This window comes from Orbicella faveolata, unplaced genomic scaffold (assembly GCF_042242905.1).
Source record: "Orbicella faveolata isolate gen_17 unplaced genomic scaffold, um_ofav_v1 contig_34, whole genome shotgun sequence".
NCBI classification, from domain to species: domain Eukaryota; kingdom Metazoa; phylum Cnidaria; class Anthozoa; order Scleractinia; family Merulinidae; genus Orbicella; species Orbicella faveolata.
The window spans coordinates 2,126,424-2,144,777 of record NW_028301563.1 but is presented as its reverse complement, the minus strand read 5'-3'; the positions used below and the strand labels follow the sequence as shown (position 1 = coordinate 2,144,777).

Below are 18,354 nucleotides of genomic sequence, written 5' to 3'. Positions count from 1 at the left end.
TAATACCCAGGAGAAATGGGAAACAAAGATTGAGCAGAATTTTGGGGGGTAACAGGGTGTATTATGGGGGATAACAGGGTGTATTATGGGGGATGTGGAAATGGTGAATAAACGGATGCCTCTCCCAAATGTGACATTCTTTTTTTCTTCTTCTTTCTGCTCCAGAGTAAATGGTTACTTGACCTATTTGAATTGGGTCAGTCAATTGTGGCTGGCTCAGCGATGCTTTAAAGCGTCTATAACCGTTCGCTTATATCACTTACATCGGCAGCTACTACGGATTTCCCTTAAGGGTGTGCTACCCCTTACTGCCAAAGCTTCATTGTTTGACATGTTCCAAAATGTTACTACCATAGAAATACGTAAATACATATGTGTTGACACTGGTGAGATAACACGTCATGCAATATATAGCCAGATGGTCTTGAATGTTCAAGCCAATTTTCAAGTCAGTGAGTTAGTGAAAGCAATTTTTCGTAAGGGTGAAAGGCGCAATGAGCTTAACCCTTTGTGAAGTGCCAACCCGTGAGACAAGGCCAGACACAACACCGGGAACTCCGTGCCCTACTCTTTGCGACAAGTGTGTGGGTTCTTTTGGATGAAGCAGACGGGGTCTACGGTTCATAATTCTTATCCCAGAAGACTTGAACGTCAAACCATTTTCGGATAAAATTACAAAGGTACCACATTCTCCAGTCATTTTAAGACCCTGAGTGTTGGTCCAGTCGGAGGTTCAAACTCTCGACTTCCCGCACAGCAGTCTGGCGCTCCACCAACTGAGCTTACAGCGGTGGTGGTGTGAGATGGTAAATTTCTCATATATCACCAAGTTACTCTGGTAAACAATGTTATGATGCATCGAGTGAAAATGGGTCTTTAAGGCCAATGGAAAAAGATATCATTACACTAGGATTGGTTTTAATGATTTTCATTAAGCTTCTTCGATGGTCTTTACACATGTCGTCTTCGAACAATACACAATCACGACGATTGCACTATTTTAAAATTTAAAATCTAAAATTTTTCTTTCGTTTCTCTAATAAACAATATTCTTTTCAACAATCGTCATAAATAGCAGATACTTAAACTTCTTTCAAAAGATTAAGCCTTTCTCCCAGACTCCTGCCTTTTTTAGCCCCAGCCTTCGCTCTGTGGATAGTTTGTTGTTGTTGTTATTGTTGTTTATGTTTATATGTAGGGGAAATTCAATTGTGATTGAGATTTTCCTCAGAAAACTCGTCGAATTTCGTGGCAAGCAAAAATCGCCATTATACAAAACTGAGTTCCTACAAGAATCTTGTATCATACGATAATTTAATGGGCCCAAAAAGGAGTTTTGAAAGCCATTTCGACACCAGCGTTGATTGACTTGCATCGATCAACGAACCAGTTACAGAACTTTGTTCTGACAAATAAAAAATACCTTTGAAAGAAGTTTAAAAATTGAAACTTGTTATATATAACAAACAAAGAACGTAATGATATTATTTAGAACAATGTTCTATACGAACATGAATTAAAACCTGATATATAATGCGTTATGGAAAAATATATTCTCTCTTGGTAAACTTTGTACATTCTTGGTCCAGTTCCCTAGCGGGCTAGCCGCCATATTACGCGGCATGCCTAGCATGACGCAGTGTTTGGGCTGTACGTTAATTAAATAATAACAAAGAGCTACGTACGTTTTATACAACTGAGATATCAGTGAGGGAGTAGCACTGAAGTGTAAATTGCTCAGCCAATAGGCCCAAAATTTATTTATAAATCAAACCAATTTAACTTCTGATAAATAAAAACCGACAAAATGGAAATTAAACTAAAAGAACAAGCACTCTAAATAGAATAAACAGCACTGAAACGGGAACGTTTTGAGTTCCACCTACTACGGTTTTGGCTGTTAGAAAAAGCTCGAACACCGTGATTCCTTCGGTGCTTGCTTTTATAACTGGCCCAAAAGAACTGTTTCTAAAATCTAAAGGTTATTTCGACAATTTACTTTTTATCATTCAATTTATGATTGCTTTTCTTTTATATCGTCGTTTGAATCCAGAAAAAAGTAGCTGAAGAAGAAATGTCTATAGTCAATGTCAATTTACACTTCCTTGCCACTCAGTCTGACTTAGCTGTACATGCATGAAAGTTGAGTTTGGATTTAGGAAGCAAGCAGAAACAGACAAAAGCGAGTCTCTAAAGCTACGATTCTAGATTCTAGGGTTCTAATTTCTACGCGCATAAAAGCTTTCCTGTAATTGGCTTCCGACCTAACCCATGCCGTAACGTGCTTTCTTGAGCCAATCAAAAGAGAACTTTTAATGAAGGTTTGTTTAGTAAAGAACTTGTGTTTTGTACACAGAAAGCATACTTGTGCTTGCTCTACTAACCATTTATAAGCAATGTTAAGTATTTAAAATGAGTGTTTAAAATGCTATTTGAACAGAGATCAATTAAAACTACAATTCAGTTATTCAGTTATTATGCTTTCTTTGTTTAAGTTGTGCTTAATTTATTTGCTAGAGTGAAGCAAATCATGTGCTGGTTCCTGATTATCGATTCAATTAGTATGCTTGAATACGGAAAGATCCATTATGGGGTAATTGGCCTTGCTCGATATCATTGCATAACACCCTCCCTTAATGCTTTGCGGCCTTTTCGTGTTGAATACTTTAGAACAACCAGGTGCGGTTGACGATATCTTTCAAAGTCGGCTTATTTCGGTAAGGAAAAGCTGGTTAGTCAATTTAGCTGCAATAAGCCATGCTGCCTATCGAATTTCACTCCATTAAATATTTATAATTGACCAGTGTTAATCAATTAATTAATTAAACAAACATATAAATAAATAAATTGACGGGAAAAGGCCTAAAAGTCAGAGCAACCTTTACATAGGATATTATAGGATAGCCACCAAGATGGTTTCAGGCGAGTATGTGGGAAGGGATAACATTTGCAAGAAGACAATTTTCAGGAATATTTGGCTATAAGAGCACAGTTGTCAAAATCAAATAAGAGGTAGGTATTTCACGATATTCATGGTGAAATATTTTCCACGATTGTTCTTTGCAGAATTAAACGGTTGTAACGTGAAAACCATTATGGTGACTATCGTAGATACGGCAACTTGCACTTGTAACGTTGCTATAATTATCACATGCTTGATGCGTTAAACGCAGTGGCAACATGCTCGGTTAAAAGTTAAAATCTGTTAATTTAGAAAATTACATAGCATCTCTTATTATATGGCTTGTATTTGTAGCCGATACAACGTGCGCGCTGATTGGCTAATTTTAGGGCATTACTCTCCCGTAAAGCCCACGGGCCGATGACGGGCCTGAAAAAAAAAATAAAACAGCAACAAAACAAACCAAAAGGCCATATAATAAACAGCTCATTAAACTCGAACGTTCTGTCTTTACGGGGAAATCTCAAAGCCAGCAACGGCCTCACCGTATTGACCGAGCGATAGCGAGGTCAATATGGTAAGATCTCAGTTTGAGATTTTCCTGTAAAGACCTCACCCTCAGTTAATAAGTAGTTAGTAATTGTGGTGCTATTTAGTGGTGATTTTCTATGCGATTTGTTTCAACACTAAACGCACGAAAATATGACAAAGAAAATCAAATTATATCTTTGGGTCCTTTTAACGTGCAGGTAAACATAACGGGTAATGTTGGCAGGTTCTTTAAAGTTCTCAACTGCCAAAGCGAAAAATTGCTTCCGTGAAGAGTTCTGTTCGATTAGTCCTAATTCATGTAAATATCTAATTAAAACTGTGGTTAGAATTTTTACTAAACTATACATTACTTACTGCCATACGAAGGTGACTGGAATGCGAATAAATATCTTTTAATCCGTGGTTAAATAATGGCACATACCATATATTGTGTATAATAACGGCTAAGAGCATTCCTTCATAATGCAATTCTCTTTCCGTCATAAATGATGAACAATGAACTTTGTATCCATAATATGACGTGGTGTAACATCTTGCTGGTACGATTGAAGGATAAAAATAACTGAATACATACGTAAATGAGGGATGCGCATTTTGCCCAAAATGCTTGTCGGGGCGCCCAACTCCGTGAAAACAGAGTTGTTTTTCAACTTCCTCAAAGGCGTTTCCTGCATTACAAATTTCGTTGCCCTTTAGTTCATCCATGCGTTATTGTATCAAGGGATGTTATGCCCGACGGTCTTAGGGGCAGGAATGTGGCAGGTCCCATTATCTTCATTATTGGTTGAGTAAACTCGGTCGCCATTGGCCGAGAGAATTGCATGGCTTGAATACCATTGGTCAGTGGATTCGCCATGGTTAGGGAATGATTACGCGGCGTGGCCGTGGTAATTGGTGCAAAAACCGATGTGCACACAGTGGTTGAGTTGGCGGAATTGTTCTGAAGGTCCGGTCTTGGTGTGTTGGTGATCTGGAAGGCAATCTGCTGTGGAAACGAATCTTGTTTGTTGATCCCATTGTTTTGAGTCATTCCGTTGGAATTGTTTGAATCTGGTAAACAGACCATTGGGTACGGTGGAGACCAGTGGACATTTTCAGGGTGGCCATTGATCCCATTCTGTCCAAGTGTACGATCCTGGTCCATACCCGGGTGAGCCATTCCTCCATTGCTGTGCCCATTCAAGCCATTCATAGAATGCATACCGTTAATGGCGCTCATTCCATTGACGTTGTGACAGCTGATATTGCTCAGTGTGTTAATACCATTTATGGTGCTGATACCTGCTATTCCGTTTATGCCATTGATGGTGTTGTTGCCATTCATGAGGCCCATTCCATTTCCTAACCCATTGCCCATCCCATTCATTCCACCGACAGCGTTCACCTGCGCTATGCCGTTCAGCCCATTCACTGTTCCCACGCCACCTAACCCGTTGACTCCGTTCAAACCACCCATGCCGTTTACGTTTACATTCAAGCCGTTCAGGTCGCCAGCAATTGCATTCAAGCCATTTAGACTGCTTGCGATGGCAAATCCGCTCGGAATCACAGGATTGTATTTGATCCACGTGGGGGACACTCGCGTGTACACGGGCTAGTTGAAAAAGGGAATAATGGAATAAGTGCAAACTATCCTGCAAAGATATCATAGCAAAACGCTTTTAAAGTGTTTGCAGGCTACAAAACAGTGTGACTTATAAGTGAGTGATATTTTTCGTACATGATTGAGACATATTTTCGGTTGCTAGCTCTTCCAAAAAGAAACAAAAATCAAAAAGTGAACAAACAAACCAAAAAACAACAACCAAAACAAAACAAAACAAAATAACGTAGTAATTATCTACCATACATAGATCTTATTAGGAGAAAGATGTCACTTTGAAGAAGTCTTCCAATAAGTATACGTCAGTCGTGTGAATGCGAGTGCACTTGATTTGCAATTTTGAGGTATCATGAGTTGTCTAAATCCTCTATTGCTCGAGCTTTCAGTCGATTGTTTATTCATTTTGTGACTAGGAAAATTTCAAACGAGTGCAAATTAAAAATTGACGAAACATCGGCCTGCTCTCAGCCAATCACAATGGAGTGATTTTCTTAGTCAAATAATAAAGACTCGTATTATTAAACTGCTGAGACAGTAACTTCATTTTTATTCGCTGTGAGCAGGCAAAGTTGCATTACAATTTGGAGAACTCTTTTAATCTTACCATTTCATTCTTGTGGCCGTTTTCAATGTATCCAAGTTTTCTCTTCTTGGCGTCTGGACCTTCGTTACCATTCACGTCTGTTGTGGCATCATGATTTTCGTGCTTGATTTCTTCACCTTTCTGTTCTCCGTTCACTGGTGCTTCATCGTGCTTTCGTTTTCGTTCTTCTCCCAGCGATCCATTCTCGCCTTCTGTGTGACCATTCTCTTTACCCTCTGTTTCAGGTTTTCCATTGTGATCTATCCCTGTTGAAAAGGAAAAAATAATGAAGGATTTGAACTCTCTTTCTAACATTCTGTCAAGCCTCAGTATGTTGTCTGTATAATTCATGGATTTATGTTTTTTTAAGTAGATAGATGTGTAGATAGAAACTATATTAATGTGTCAATGCCTTGTAGCCTGGAAAAATAACATTCTAATTTGGAGACATATGATACATAGAGGCAAAAAAGAACAATTTCATAAAAATATTAACGGTAAAATTATTTGATCCAATCTAATAACCAATAATAGCTGATCTGATAATCTGATGATTCAGTGATAACCGCTAAAATTGACATATAATAATATCAATATTATAGACAATGATGGAAATTACATTTAATCATGATGAACAGAGCGAACAGCCCTTACAACCATCATCAATCAGTGAAACTATATAGCACTTACGAACAAGTGGACGTGCTAGAATGACAGTTCATTAGTCAATTTTAACAATAATAACAGACAGGACAACGATGAGAAGATTACAACAATGAGTTGTCAGTAACTGCATATTTACGAACAGTTTTATTCTAAATTAATATATCGCATATCCTAGGTCTACACTCTCACCGTTTTGTGGCGTACCACGGTGTTCACTGTCGTTCTTTTCTACGCTCTGCACAACCTCCTGAGTATGCGTGGGTTTCTCGACCGGTGTTGGAGGCTGTGGTATAGGATGAGGAGTCGGCAGTTGCTGCTGGAGAGTCTGAAGAGTTGTGGGTAGAGCTGTTTGACCATTGGGTGGAATAGCGAAACCAATCTGAGCTTGGAAACCATTCATCTGAGGCGCGTTGGGGATCTGTTGTTGAAGATGGTGGACGTGTTGTTTGGCTTTTTCGTGGGCTACGCGCTGTTCTTTCTCAGACGCCGCATTGCGCAGAATCCTGTTTATTGAGCTGACGCTTGGCACGTTACTCTTGTCGCAGACTCCGTCACTAAGCAGGTTATTCCTGATTTCCCACGCGAAAATGCATGGGTTTTCCTCCTTGTAAGCCAGAATCTTCGACACCACCCGCGGAGTAGCGACTTTTGGTTTGCTGCCTCCTATAGCTCCAGGCCTGACCGAACCTGTCTCGTAATACCTGCCGAGAATTTTGCTCACACACCCGTGAGACACGAGCAGTTGCCGAGAGATCTCCGAGGGTCGGACTCCGCAGTGTGCCAACTCAACAATTCGGTGTCGCATGTAGTCGGGCAACGGTCGGCCATTGACAAATACACCTCCAAGTTGGTTGACTCCACCCGGTCCTTTATCAGGGAAAATGTTGTTAAAATAGCAATATTTATATTTTCTAATTAACTCGAGATTAAGTTTTACTGAGGCCATCCGTTTGAAAGGAAAGCGGTTTACTGATTTGGTTGACGGCTCCAGTACAATAATTGTCTGACCTATTTGTTTTCATTGTGTTCCATTGGAATGAACTGTATTCGAAGTTTTCGGGGAGTAGGTTTCTATTGCTGTTTAACTCTAAAGAAACCGCCAATTGAATATTTGCTCCACAGTTTCAACTGCGTTTTATGGTGATTGAAATTTTGATCACGCCACACAAAAGCGCCCGTTTTTGTAAGTAAAACACAGCCTATTCATTGAATGCACTCAACACAAAATCACTAAAGAACTTATGAAGATAATTGAGATTTTATTGTCAAGTTTTAGAAAACAAAGCATCAAAGCAAATTGGAAAAGACCTGTTGTGTTTCCTTTTGCTCTCTCAACTCTATTCCTGACCGGTTTACTTTACTACGAAAAAAAGCAAAATGTTTTCAAAACTAGGATCTATACATAAGTTAGGAATTTTTCCTCAGAGTTAGTCTCAAATTTTAACTGCCGTCGAGTCTGACAGCTTTCTTAAAAGACAAAGATTATAGTTTGCTTTGCTTAATGTAAGCAAAAGGGCAATCAACGCATTTGCCTGTATGTTTTATCCTTTTTATTTTCAGATAAAGTTCTAATTGAGCTGTCTATGCTTTGTCGATATTGAAATCTGTGGATTTATTTTACCTTTTAAAAACCTATTATTCCAAAGTTTGACAGCAAATAGCAGTGTTTAAATTTCCCAACGGTCTTTTTTTGTCCTCGTGGCTAATTTACATAATTTAGATCCAAACTCCGTGAGACACAAGGAGAATGTAATAAAGATCATGTAAAGGGTAACTAATAGCGAGGAAAATTAACACAACTCAAGTGGCTTTTCTTAAGATATATATATCAGTTCGTCTCATCCGATGTTTGCAAAGGAAATATCTCGTGTGTCTCTCTTTGGATAAACATCTAAACCGGGATTCGATTCTGAACCAAATGTCAGTTATTTACAAAGGAAGGGCTGACGCTAAATGGAATTCCTTCAGTAATTCTTCATGAAGATAATTTCATTTTGATATAGTTATAATTCCAACAGAAACATAACACAGTAACAAAATCTTATTTTACTCAAAACAAAAGCATGTGATTCTTATCTGACAGCCTAAGAGTGCAGGCTGAAAATTTAACTCGAAAAATACTTCATTTTATATCATAGTTATAATATTTTGTTGATGTAGATTCAACTGTGACGAGGAAAGGAGCAATATCTGGGTTCTAAATCTCGAAATGCGAATCCATACATTACCTGATATTTAGTCAATTAAATATTCCATTGTATTGCTCATATGACAAAACTCTTCTTCTTGTTATATAACAAGATATCTATCGAAATAAATTTTACGAAAACGTCCTTTTCGGAAATGGGCAGATTTGCTTTCCGTCAATTTTCAAAGAATATACTTATGTTCTTCGTTTAAATCCTAACTTCTTGTATAATCACGGTGGGCTTGCATGACAAGTTATGGAATGTGGTGAATTAATAAATTATTTGGCAAGCAGCTAAGGCAAGCGGCTTCAAAGAGAGAAAAAGTTTCTCACCGCATAGGAAACGTTAACTAATTATGGTGTAATTTAAATTAAGTTTAATCTCACCTCTATGGGGCATCATTGACTCACAACTCCAGCCAGTGACTCTGCCACTCAACTCGCGGATCGTTGTCTAAAACAATAGCAATCATTCCATCAAATAAAACATTTCACAGCCACTATATTCTTTTTTCAAGAATAAAATCAAGAGACGGCCTTAAATTTGCCGATTACCTGAGATAATTCATTGCGTCCCACTTCTCATTTTTGATGCGATTCTGGTTAAAATGCAATATCTATGTTACTCCGTTTTAGATGTTCTTGTTATTGATCTCTCATATTCCCGCCCTTGGTGAAGCCATCTAACAAGTTTGGCCACCTGTAGCCACAGACTTGAACCCGACTATTTACCTTTTGCCATATATGGTAGGCATCAGCAGGTTTGATTTGTGTGTTAGTAGCAACACCGCATGCCACATGCTGTTTGGGCGTCACAAAAATGTCGAGAATGTATTAAACGCGGCTTCAAGGAGAGAAATCGATACTTCAGGGCTAGAATTCCAGGACGACAGATTTGATAGATTTTGAATTAAATTTGCCTTCAAGGGTTAATGTTGTTTTAAAAATGAGGCAATCCCATATTTTAAACCATCTGATCAATTACATCCTTGGTTAAATCAAGATCTCACATCACTACCTCCAGCATTTGATAAAATTCTTCCATGTCACCGATTAACTGGGGCAAACGTACGAAAGAGGAAATATTAAAAATGAGAAAAAATTATGAAGTTGTGTTTTTTTTCTGTTAGTTTTGCATTTCTTTAACAAAAACGTAAAACAAAATATTATGTGTTTTGATTCGTTTCTCTCTTAGGAGGTAACGGTTAAAAACGAAATTCGAATTTCATGTCAATCTTCGGTCTTGTTAATCACGCATGCTTTGTTTTTTATCCTAATTGAGATGTGTCCGCAACGTTTGTCTCTAGCTATATATACAACAGATTACCCAGTTCACAAGCACCTTGTCAGGTGAGAAATTATTTGTAGTCAACTCTGCATGGTGTTCTGATCACATTATAAGGGCGTGCAACACAGCCATGACTATCTCGTATTTAACGTTTCATTTCGTTCACCAGCCAAAATTATCTAGTTAAAATTGCTTTAGCTTACCTTATTTTTGTCATTATCCACTAACTTTTTTAATTCGCTGTAGTCAAATTAACAGAATGCTGTTACTTGAATTTGATGCTTCGAGGGCTCTTTAATTGTACAAAAATCATTGTAAAAGTACAACACTGAAGTGCCAAATCTCTCTGTCGACACCTTGCTCTGAATGTTACTTCTCTTTACTTGTTGCCACACATGTCTTTTTTGTAAGTTTTTGAGAATTTGGTGTTAAATCGAAACAATATCTTTTCCCCTCCATGATGATCTCGCTTTCATTCTGCCTAATTATCTGGTTTGCAATTAATATTAACATATATATGTATGACGCTGCTTTGCGAACGAAGATTATGAAGGTGGCTCACATCGACTGCACGCACCCTTGTGGCTGGCAAGGTTACATGCATAAATTACATGTTAATAAATGGATATATAGAGGTAGTGCAGTTTTTTTTCCAACTTAATGCGAAAACATTTGATGCGAATTATCCTCAGTGTAACTTTTCCACTGCAAGTTTTTTATTCCGATGCAAAATTTACTTTAAACTGAAGATTTCCGCCTTCACGCAAGTTGTACATTCTACCGTGTTCCTTCGCTTGCAGTTTTTAAATTGATTGATTTACAGCAAGTTTTACAACTTAACTGTTTCAAAACGAGATCTTTTGACAACAAACTTTACATTTTTGAGTCTACTGCCGTTGTGTGATCTTGTGTTAGCCGGTTGATTGTGATCGCTAACGTTACGTTAATTAAATGCGATCTTAGCAAACGTTATTTTAAAACGTGTAATACATATAGCCAAATAAACTGGAGCTTTAATCATTGGCCTTTTAAAGATCATGTTAACAATTGCATCACTCAAAACGAGTAAAATCAGTAAAAGTTCGTCGCAATGGAGAAAGCAGTTTTCGCAGGAGGAGTTTCAACACCTTCCTTCCTTTACTTTTTACTGCTACTGTTTTAAGTAATAACTTTTCGCTGAAGTAATGACAAAATTGACCTTGTTTTAATTTCAGGGTATTTAGCACGGCTGCGCTTTTTGAGGACACAGTATTTAAACAAGAAAAATGTCAAATAAAACAAACGTTTGTGAAAAATATGAACTGGCGAGACACAGATAATTTAGCTACAGGGGGCGTCTTTGTTTAAAATATTTGCAAGCAATTCGGTCTCTGTTCGAGCTAGCAAAATATCAGCACTGAATATTAAAAGGGCGTGGCACAATTTACCGTTTTATTTAATACTTTCTTTGTGTAACGCAGATTTGAAAACTCAAAATTTTGCAAACAATATACGAGCTCATGAGTACTTTTGGAATGTAAATTTTGCAATTTTTGAAAGGCAATATCTCCTCCTATATCACATATAAGGAGTTAAATATTTCACCAATCACTAAGTTTCACAATTTCTTTGAGGTTACCGTGCACCCTCTAGAATGTCTATAGTCCAATGGATGTAGCGCCTCGCGATTACATCACAGATGCCCTTAGCCATATATCAAATTAAAGCTTATAGGTTTAGCTATTCAAACGTTTGTAGGTTTTCCCGAAAACGAACTAGGGAATTTTCCGCGAAGTCTTAACTGGAAGGTATAAATCATAATTTCAAGTTACAACTCAACACGATTTCCTTAGTTTGGGAATTTTATTTTTTTCTCGGGGGCAGGAACCCAAACACTTAAAACTCTGTTTGTTTGTTGAAGTTTTCCGTCCCTTGTTTGATTGCATTCAAAAGTTTCAGAACATTTTCAGAATTTCTGTAAAAACTTACGGAGTGACCTCACAGACCTAGCTCTTAACAAATAATTTTTAGATTTGCCAAATTCCCTAACACGCTTTTGCTGGAGATGACCGAAATCGGCGGACAAATTGCATTTGTGTTATAACTCTTCAAAGTGTCCCCAGCGAAAATAAAGTTTTCAGAAAATATCAGTAAGTGCTCTATCAATAAGAAACTTTTACTTCCGGTTGAAAACGGCTGTATCCATTTCCTTGGTGAGTGTGTGCTCTTTTTGATTTTTGTTTTTTGGGCCTTAACGCTCATCATTCAAAGTTAATTGGTTTTACGAAAAAAACGAAAATTGAAAACAAAATTTACTCTGAAGGTACACGGTAACCTCGAATGTTTGAATAGAATTTTTATCTAGCCCTTCCCGGCATTCCCTAAGGAGAGTCTTGTGCTAACGAGGCAAAATGTAAACAATGACGTCAGCAAAAATTTCTTCATTTACCATCACGAAAAACCAAGTCGTCCAAGGGCAAAATGAAGAATTTGAAACAGGACCCTTCAAATTTAAAAACTAGCTTCCTAAATTACTTGGCCACGCTGCCTCTGTTAGATCAGGAAAATGAAGTGAAAGCAAATCATAAATTGCTCGATACACTGAAGTAAATAATATTATTTGTTATAGTGACCGAAGCAAATGACATGCATCGAAAAGTAGACACATCTGTCAAGAACATGACAGGGATTGTAACAGCCAAGTGAAGCAAGGGTGTGCTGTGTCAAAAATTGAAACAAGCATCCAAAATTTGTAATCGATACTCTACGGATGTATGCGAACTTTTAAGGTTAAAACTGTTTGAAATTTAAATAGATTGGAACGATTTGCCAGTTTTAAGATATAATTTTTTTTCCCGAAGCAGAACAACCTGATTTTTAGTTACGTCATACTTGAAGACAAGTAAGTGATTAAGAAAGGAACCTTGTAACGAATAAATTAGGTTGTTCCGGTGTCAATAGACGTCCAAACGGCGTTCTTCCGCGGCCAAAAGATTGAAATCCCCTAACTATTATTTATCTTATCGATGTTTTTGTAAATTTACCTTTTCCAGCCTCTGTTGTGGTTAACCTTCAAATAGCGGCTGTCTACTATTTCTGTAACAGGCGTCTTTTCAAATCCACAAATTTTGAAGGAAAATGCTTTTAAAGATCTAAGCCTCGAGCCTTGAATTATTGGACAGGCTTGGAGCATCTACTGGGTCAGATAAACTGCATTCGGGTTGAATTTCTTTGGCGAAATTTCCGGCGAACTAGCTTTGCCTCTGCGAGCAAGTTGCCCAAGTGAATCAACTGATCAAGGGCATCTGTAGTAAGCGACTGCAATGTGCAGTTCACCACCTTACCTAATCATTACCTCATAGCTTGCAAGGGTCACGAAACCCAATTAGAGTGCAAAGTCAAGTGTACAAATTGAATTACGGTAAAGGTGACAAGTCGATCAGAGTTCATGCATTACATTTGTTTCCCAATCGAAAAAGTAGTGTTTGTTGCTTGATTAATTTACAGTAGGAGCAAAACAACCGCTTATGTTTTGCCTTTCGAGACCGTTGCCAAAATAAGCGAGGTACTAACCAAGGCCCAATCGCTTCTCCATTGGTTTGCCTAGGAAAGTGTTAAGCAAGCTAACTTATGACTATTTAATTAGCAGCGAAAACTTAAATCGACCATGTCAGTGACTTTGCGCACGTCATATAGGTCTGTAACGACAGCTTAAGGGGAACTGTGTCGCCCCGTGCAAGCGCTTCGCGAGGCTGTATGACCTCTTATTTCATTGAAATAAAGTGCCTGTGTCCGGTGACCTAACAGATCTGGCTGATTGGTGTTTCGAATCCTCTTTTTCATTTAACAAATAATGGCCAGAACCTTTACCCGTTGGTCTCTCTTAAAGGCGAAAATGATATCATGGGAATTTTCCAAAACACATGTAGATAAATGCTTTGCCGACAAGTGAACATAGAGAGATACTCAATCAATAATTCATAATTGAAAGCGGAATCGAAAAGCGAAAGATCCTGAAACTTGTCGCATTAATTCCACCAAGAGCTTTTTTCCCTTCTGTGTATTGAGATTTACAGTGCATTGAGAACGGTTCGCAAAAATGAGTGTAAGATCATCAAAACTGCATTTTGAAATTTTGGGTGAATTCTCGCGAAGTTCCGAATGAGAGAGGTCAGAAGATTTTGACCCTCGATTGCCCAGTGTTGACACAGAAAAGTCGGTACTCAGTGTCATTCAAAGACAAACAAATATTTCATATTTAGATGGATAGTTCACGGGCTCTTTTTAGACGGAAGAAGACCAAAAGACAAGAAATTTGAAATTCTTGCCTGCAAGGCAAGAACTGAAATTACTCATATATTTAAGAAAACGCGATTCTGAAACTTGTCAAAAGAAATTCTAGATGCCTTCCGAGGACATCTAATTAATTAAATCAAAACTCTGTTTAGAAAAGTTTCGAACGGTATGCAAAAGTAAGATAATGGTCTATATATTTTACACTCTTGTACGAATAATTGCGATGTATGTCCTTTTTCTAATATAATTGAGAAAAAAAAGCGCCCACTTGTACCTTTGTGGAGTTCACACAAGCTTCAGTTCAGTACAAGCAAATCACCCGGTGGTACAAGACACAAAATCAAAAGATACCACTGAAATAGCAGGCCGTTTTGCCAGGAAAAAAGTCCAAATTATCCACCGTTTGACTCACCTTAATTTGAGACAGACTTGCCTTGTTGAATTGCGAATCTAAGAATGCCATGTGTAGACCAGCCGAGCAACTATGAGGAAACAATTTGAACGGCGCTGTTAAACATATCGATACTTACTTATTAATCACTATCCTAGAGATAAACATAGCTCCCTTCGAAAACCGTTTCCTGGTTGTTAATTATAGCCACATTTTTCTTTCCTCTAAGTCCAATTATCCCTCTCAAATCAAATAAATCTCGTTAGATTTCCGTCCGTGTCCGTCCGTGGTATAATCCACTCTTAAAAAGTGCGTCGTTATTGAGCGCCAACCAAACTGGTATCTTTAGTCTCCTGCCAAGAATGGAAATTAATCCTACAAGTACTTTTCTTATCTACTTAAAGACGTGAAACTTTCCAAGACTATTTAACGGGCCAGAGGTACGTTTTACACGAAATAATTAAATCGATGTTTTAGGTTTTCTTATATAACTATCATTTCTACAAGATGCTTGCATTAACTCTAATCCGCCTCTGTCATTCCATTGCAATTTAGCCTAAGTACTAAACTGCGACAGTTAACTAAGCCCAGTGAAATACTAAATTAAACGCTAAAGGGCATTTAACCGAAGACTTACCTCGTAATGTCAAATCCGATAACTTCCTTGTCCGTGGCTTCCTGTAAGTTTCTTGAAAATAATGTCGTTTTGTCAAACCTCTCGGCCCAGCCCCTAAACTACCGATTCGACAACAACGATCACGAAATCTCTCTACAACATGTGTTTGTCATTCCATGTTTTAAAGCTCCTGTATTTTTTTTTCTCGGTATAACTAATCCCACGAAAGGAGGTTGAAGCTGGACTGCACTAGCTTCATCAGCGTGCTAATGAACAGTCACACATGAATGGACATCTTGAAAGGAAACGAAAGCTTCGATGTAATTTTAATGGACTCGCTCTCAAATCTCTCGGCTGGTGACCAAGCACAAAGAGAATTTCTCGTGCATAGAGGGTGAAATCTACCAGATTTCACCCGGAGTGGTGTTAGTTTCAAGCCACTTGATCACAGAGGCGTTCAAACGGAGAGGAGCTAGTTTGGTGTGGTGGAGTTGCGTGAGTGAAGAATTTTTGACAGCCTCTGTAGGGAGTACAACCCTCAAATGATCGAAAGTTAGGCACCTGTTTGCATATAAGCGGCATCTGTGAACTTGCACCTTTGAGGAACGTATTTACGTTGCTGAATTTAACTACCTAAATAAAGCTTAACATAGCAACTGCATTGTCATAAAACAGTCACGAACTACCGCCATGTAATAAAACACTGTTTTGCAACCTGGTTTTCAAATCCGTCCCTTTTTCTTCGCGATTACACCATCCAGAGAAAGGCATTAGCGTAGATTTTTCGCGCCATTCGAAACAGTTAATCTTCTTTCAAAACAGTAATTCGCTTCACTGAATTTGATCGAACCTACAAGCAAATCAGTCACGTTTAAAATAAGTTACGGTCACGGCTAACCATAGGCGCAGATATTTATTGAGCTTCAAAGTGTCGTAGTTTACAATTCCGGCCCGCGACGACCGGGCTAGAAAAGAATGGCCCGATTCCAGGGCAATCAAGGAATCCCCTCCTACCCGCTGTCAACAAGTTAAGATAGCTATTCCAAATATCACGGGTCTTTTTTTCCAGGTGGCTCTTCGTAGGGGCACGCACAGCGTGCACATAAAAACATTAAGAACAATAGGGGATATCCCAGAAGGCGTGCCATTGGTCAACTAGATGTACCGCCAAAATTAACTCACTTTTTGGCAGTTTACGCTTAGTTTCCACCTTTTAATTCATTGATAACGAGCCGACGTAAATTCGTTTAATTTAGAAAAAACTCTAGAATGTATTTAAGCACTGAAATTGTTTGTCACTATAAGAAACGTGCAACCTTCAATTTTTCAGATTGGTGCCTCGAGTCAACTCTTCCATGTGGCTGAGTAAGTTACTCAAGCATACAGAGTCAAGCATGCATGGAGCGAGAAAGATTCACACCGCATTCTTAAGAGATGATGTGGCCGTGTTGTGGATTTGAATTCAACTACATCCATCCAGGCAAATTAGAAAAATCCCAAGGAATGTTACCTCCAGTGCTCGCTGCCTTTATAAAAATGGCCACGCTAATTTAACGAACACTTCTTTTATCAACAAATTAATTTGAATCACCAGTCTTTAGATCTCCAATGTCTGCTGGACTATAATTCGGGCTTAAACCAGATTCAAACTTCCTTTTGTTGAGGATCATATTTCACTGATACGTGTAGCCACTTTCAAAAAAAAAAAATTACCAGCGTTTTCTTTACCGACTCGGAGCTTTTATAACAGCGATTAGCAAGCTTGATAAAAGTTCAAATCGTCTCTTTTACCGTTCTTAATTTAACCTCATTTTTTGTGCTAACCTGTTTCTTTGAGTTGGAAATGCCAGGGCTTGAATAAAGGCCATGGCTATCATCGCTATTTTCAACCTTACGACTCGGCAGTAGGAAACCCTCAGTATTTAATGATACCAGAAATTAGCGACTGAACTGTAGACGGCATTTAATATGGCCGCAGACAAGGCGAAACAAGGGATTACGATGAAAGTAAAAGCCATAACAGTTCGTAGGTGTTCAATGAAAAATCAGTGAGCCGAGCGTAACAGACAGCGTAATACGAAAATTAATTTATCCACTTCATTAAAGCTCACTGAATAATCGAAGCACCGTGTGTGCGGCGTAATTTTCATTACCGTGTTTTAATTTAGAGCTTTGATAGACGCTCTTTGGCAGTAGTTTCACATGAAGTTGGCAAGCCGAAGTTGACAGTCTATTTGAACTCACCAACGGGACGGGGGCCAAATTAAAAGTTGTGAGAAATATTATCAATTGTATAAACTTCGCAACTCGTGTGTAGAAAACAAAATTTTACGCCGCTACAATTTGGCGCAAAACAGTTGCCACCCTAAGCATTCATTAGCAATTGGGAAAAGAAAAACAAAAAAGCGATATCTTGGTATGCTAAAGTATTTTAGATTAAATTAAATCAGTTTCTTTTATCCACTGTCATCCTCTATCATTGTAACGTCAATGCTTTACCAACTTTACACGGCTTCCTTGTCTTGTGTGTTGCCATGGTGACGCTCTTTTGATCTTTTGATCTTCCTGTGTAAACAACCTGTTTAGCGAAGTGCTCGTTGTTATGATGGATTGGACGGGTACCTGTAATACCTGCTAACTTTATTATACGCTTCGGTAAACGTTGTTACAGGTGTCACGTAGTGCATTTCGTTAAATGCGTCACGCAGTGAACGCCTAGTTTCCAAGGTAACGACGAAACTCATTTCGCTCTTACACACCGGAGGTTTGTACGGGTTCCCAGGCCACGTGCGTCCCATGCAACAGGGATATCGGGGTATTGGGACCAAGCTAAGCAAACTGCTGTTCGCATGTCTGAGGCTACTAACTCATGGAGAATTAACCATAAGTTTGTCCCCCTTTCTGCTGCTCTTCGCTTCCTACCTTTGAAAACAATAATTTTCGAGATGCAGCCCAACTACCGAAAGGCAAGCGACTCTTAATTTACTACATCAGTTATTTATTTTCTGCATCACCGTACTTGGAGTTATGTTACTTTTTTTTTTTCAAATCTCTTTTGGACAAAATATCCTGACCTCTACATGGTGTTTAGTAAATTCAATATTCTGCTGTTGTTGGTGATTGAGACCACCAGAAAATCAATTTGAGAAAGGTTTAGAGATGTGGAGCAATATTTTGAAGGAACTTCTGTGCGTTATATCATTGTTCCTGAAAGCAACTAATTAAGGCAGCCAACTAATTAAGGCGAGAGTTAGCATTTAGGACAAAAGATTTGCTATGGTCTCTCAATA

General features: G+C 38.4%; 1 protein-coding gene and 1 long non-coding RNA gene across 3 annotated transcripts in view; one reads left to right on the top strand and one right to left on the bottom strand.

Moving 5' to 3' along the window:
- Window positions 1-18,354, top strand: part of LOC149104279 (uncharacterized) — a 117,114-nt gene that overhangs the window by 17,885 nt on the left and 80,875 nt on the right. The window lies entirely within an intron of this gene.
- LOC110058747 (uncharacterized) lies at window positions 913-15,656 on the bottom strand. 2 transcript variants are annotated; one of them, XM_020765405.2, is made up of 6 exons: window positions 15,086-15,656; window positions 14,470-14,539; window positions 8,882-8,948; window positions 6,496-7,173; window positions 5,662-5,906; window positions 913-5,048 (listed from the first exon to the last, which is right to left on the bottom strand). In XM_020765405.2, the coding sequence occupies exons 2-6, from the start codon at window positions 14,518-14,520 to the stop codon at window positions 4,152-4,154; spliced, it is 1,938 nt and encodes a 645-aa protein (XP_020621064.1). In that variant the 5' UTR covers window positions 14,521-14,539; window positions 15,086-15,656; the 3' UTR covers window positions 913-4,151. The 2 variants fall into 2 exon arrangements, with proteins under 2 accessions (XP_020621064.1, XP_020621066.1); XM_020765407.2 differs by lacking the exons at window positions 14,470-14,539; window positions 15,086-15,656 and adding an exon at window positions 9,050-9,200.

Coding starts and splice junctions, on each gene's coding strand:
- LOC110058747 (XM_020765405.2), bottom strand. CDS start 14,520: ATGGCATTCTTAGATTCGCAATTCAACAAGGCAAGTCTGTCTCAAATT. Junction 5,907..6,495: donor CCGTGGTACGCCACAAAACG/GTGAGAGTGTAG, acceptor CCTTTTCAACAG/GGATAGATCACAATGGAAAA. Junction 5,049..5,661: donor ACGGCCACAAGAATGAAATG/GTAAGATTAAAA, acceptor TTTTTCAACTAG/CCCGTGTACACGCGAGTGTC.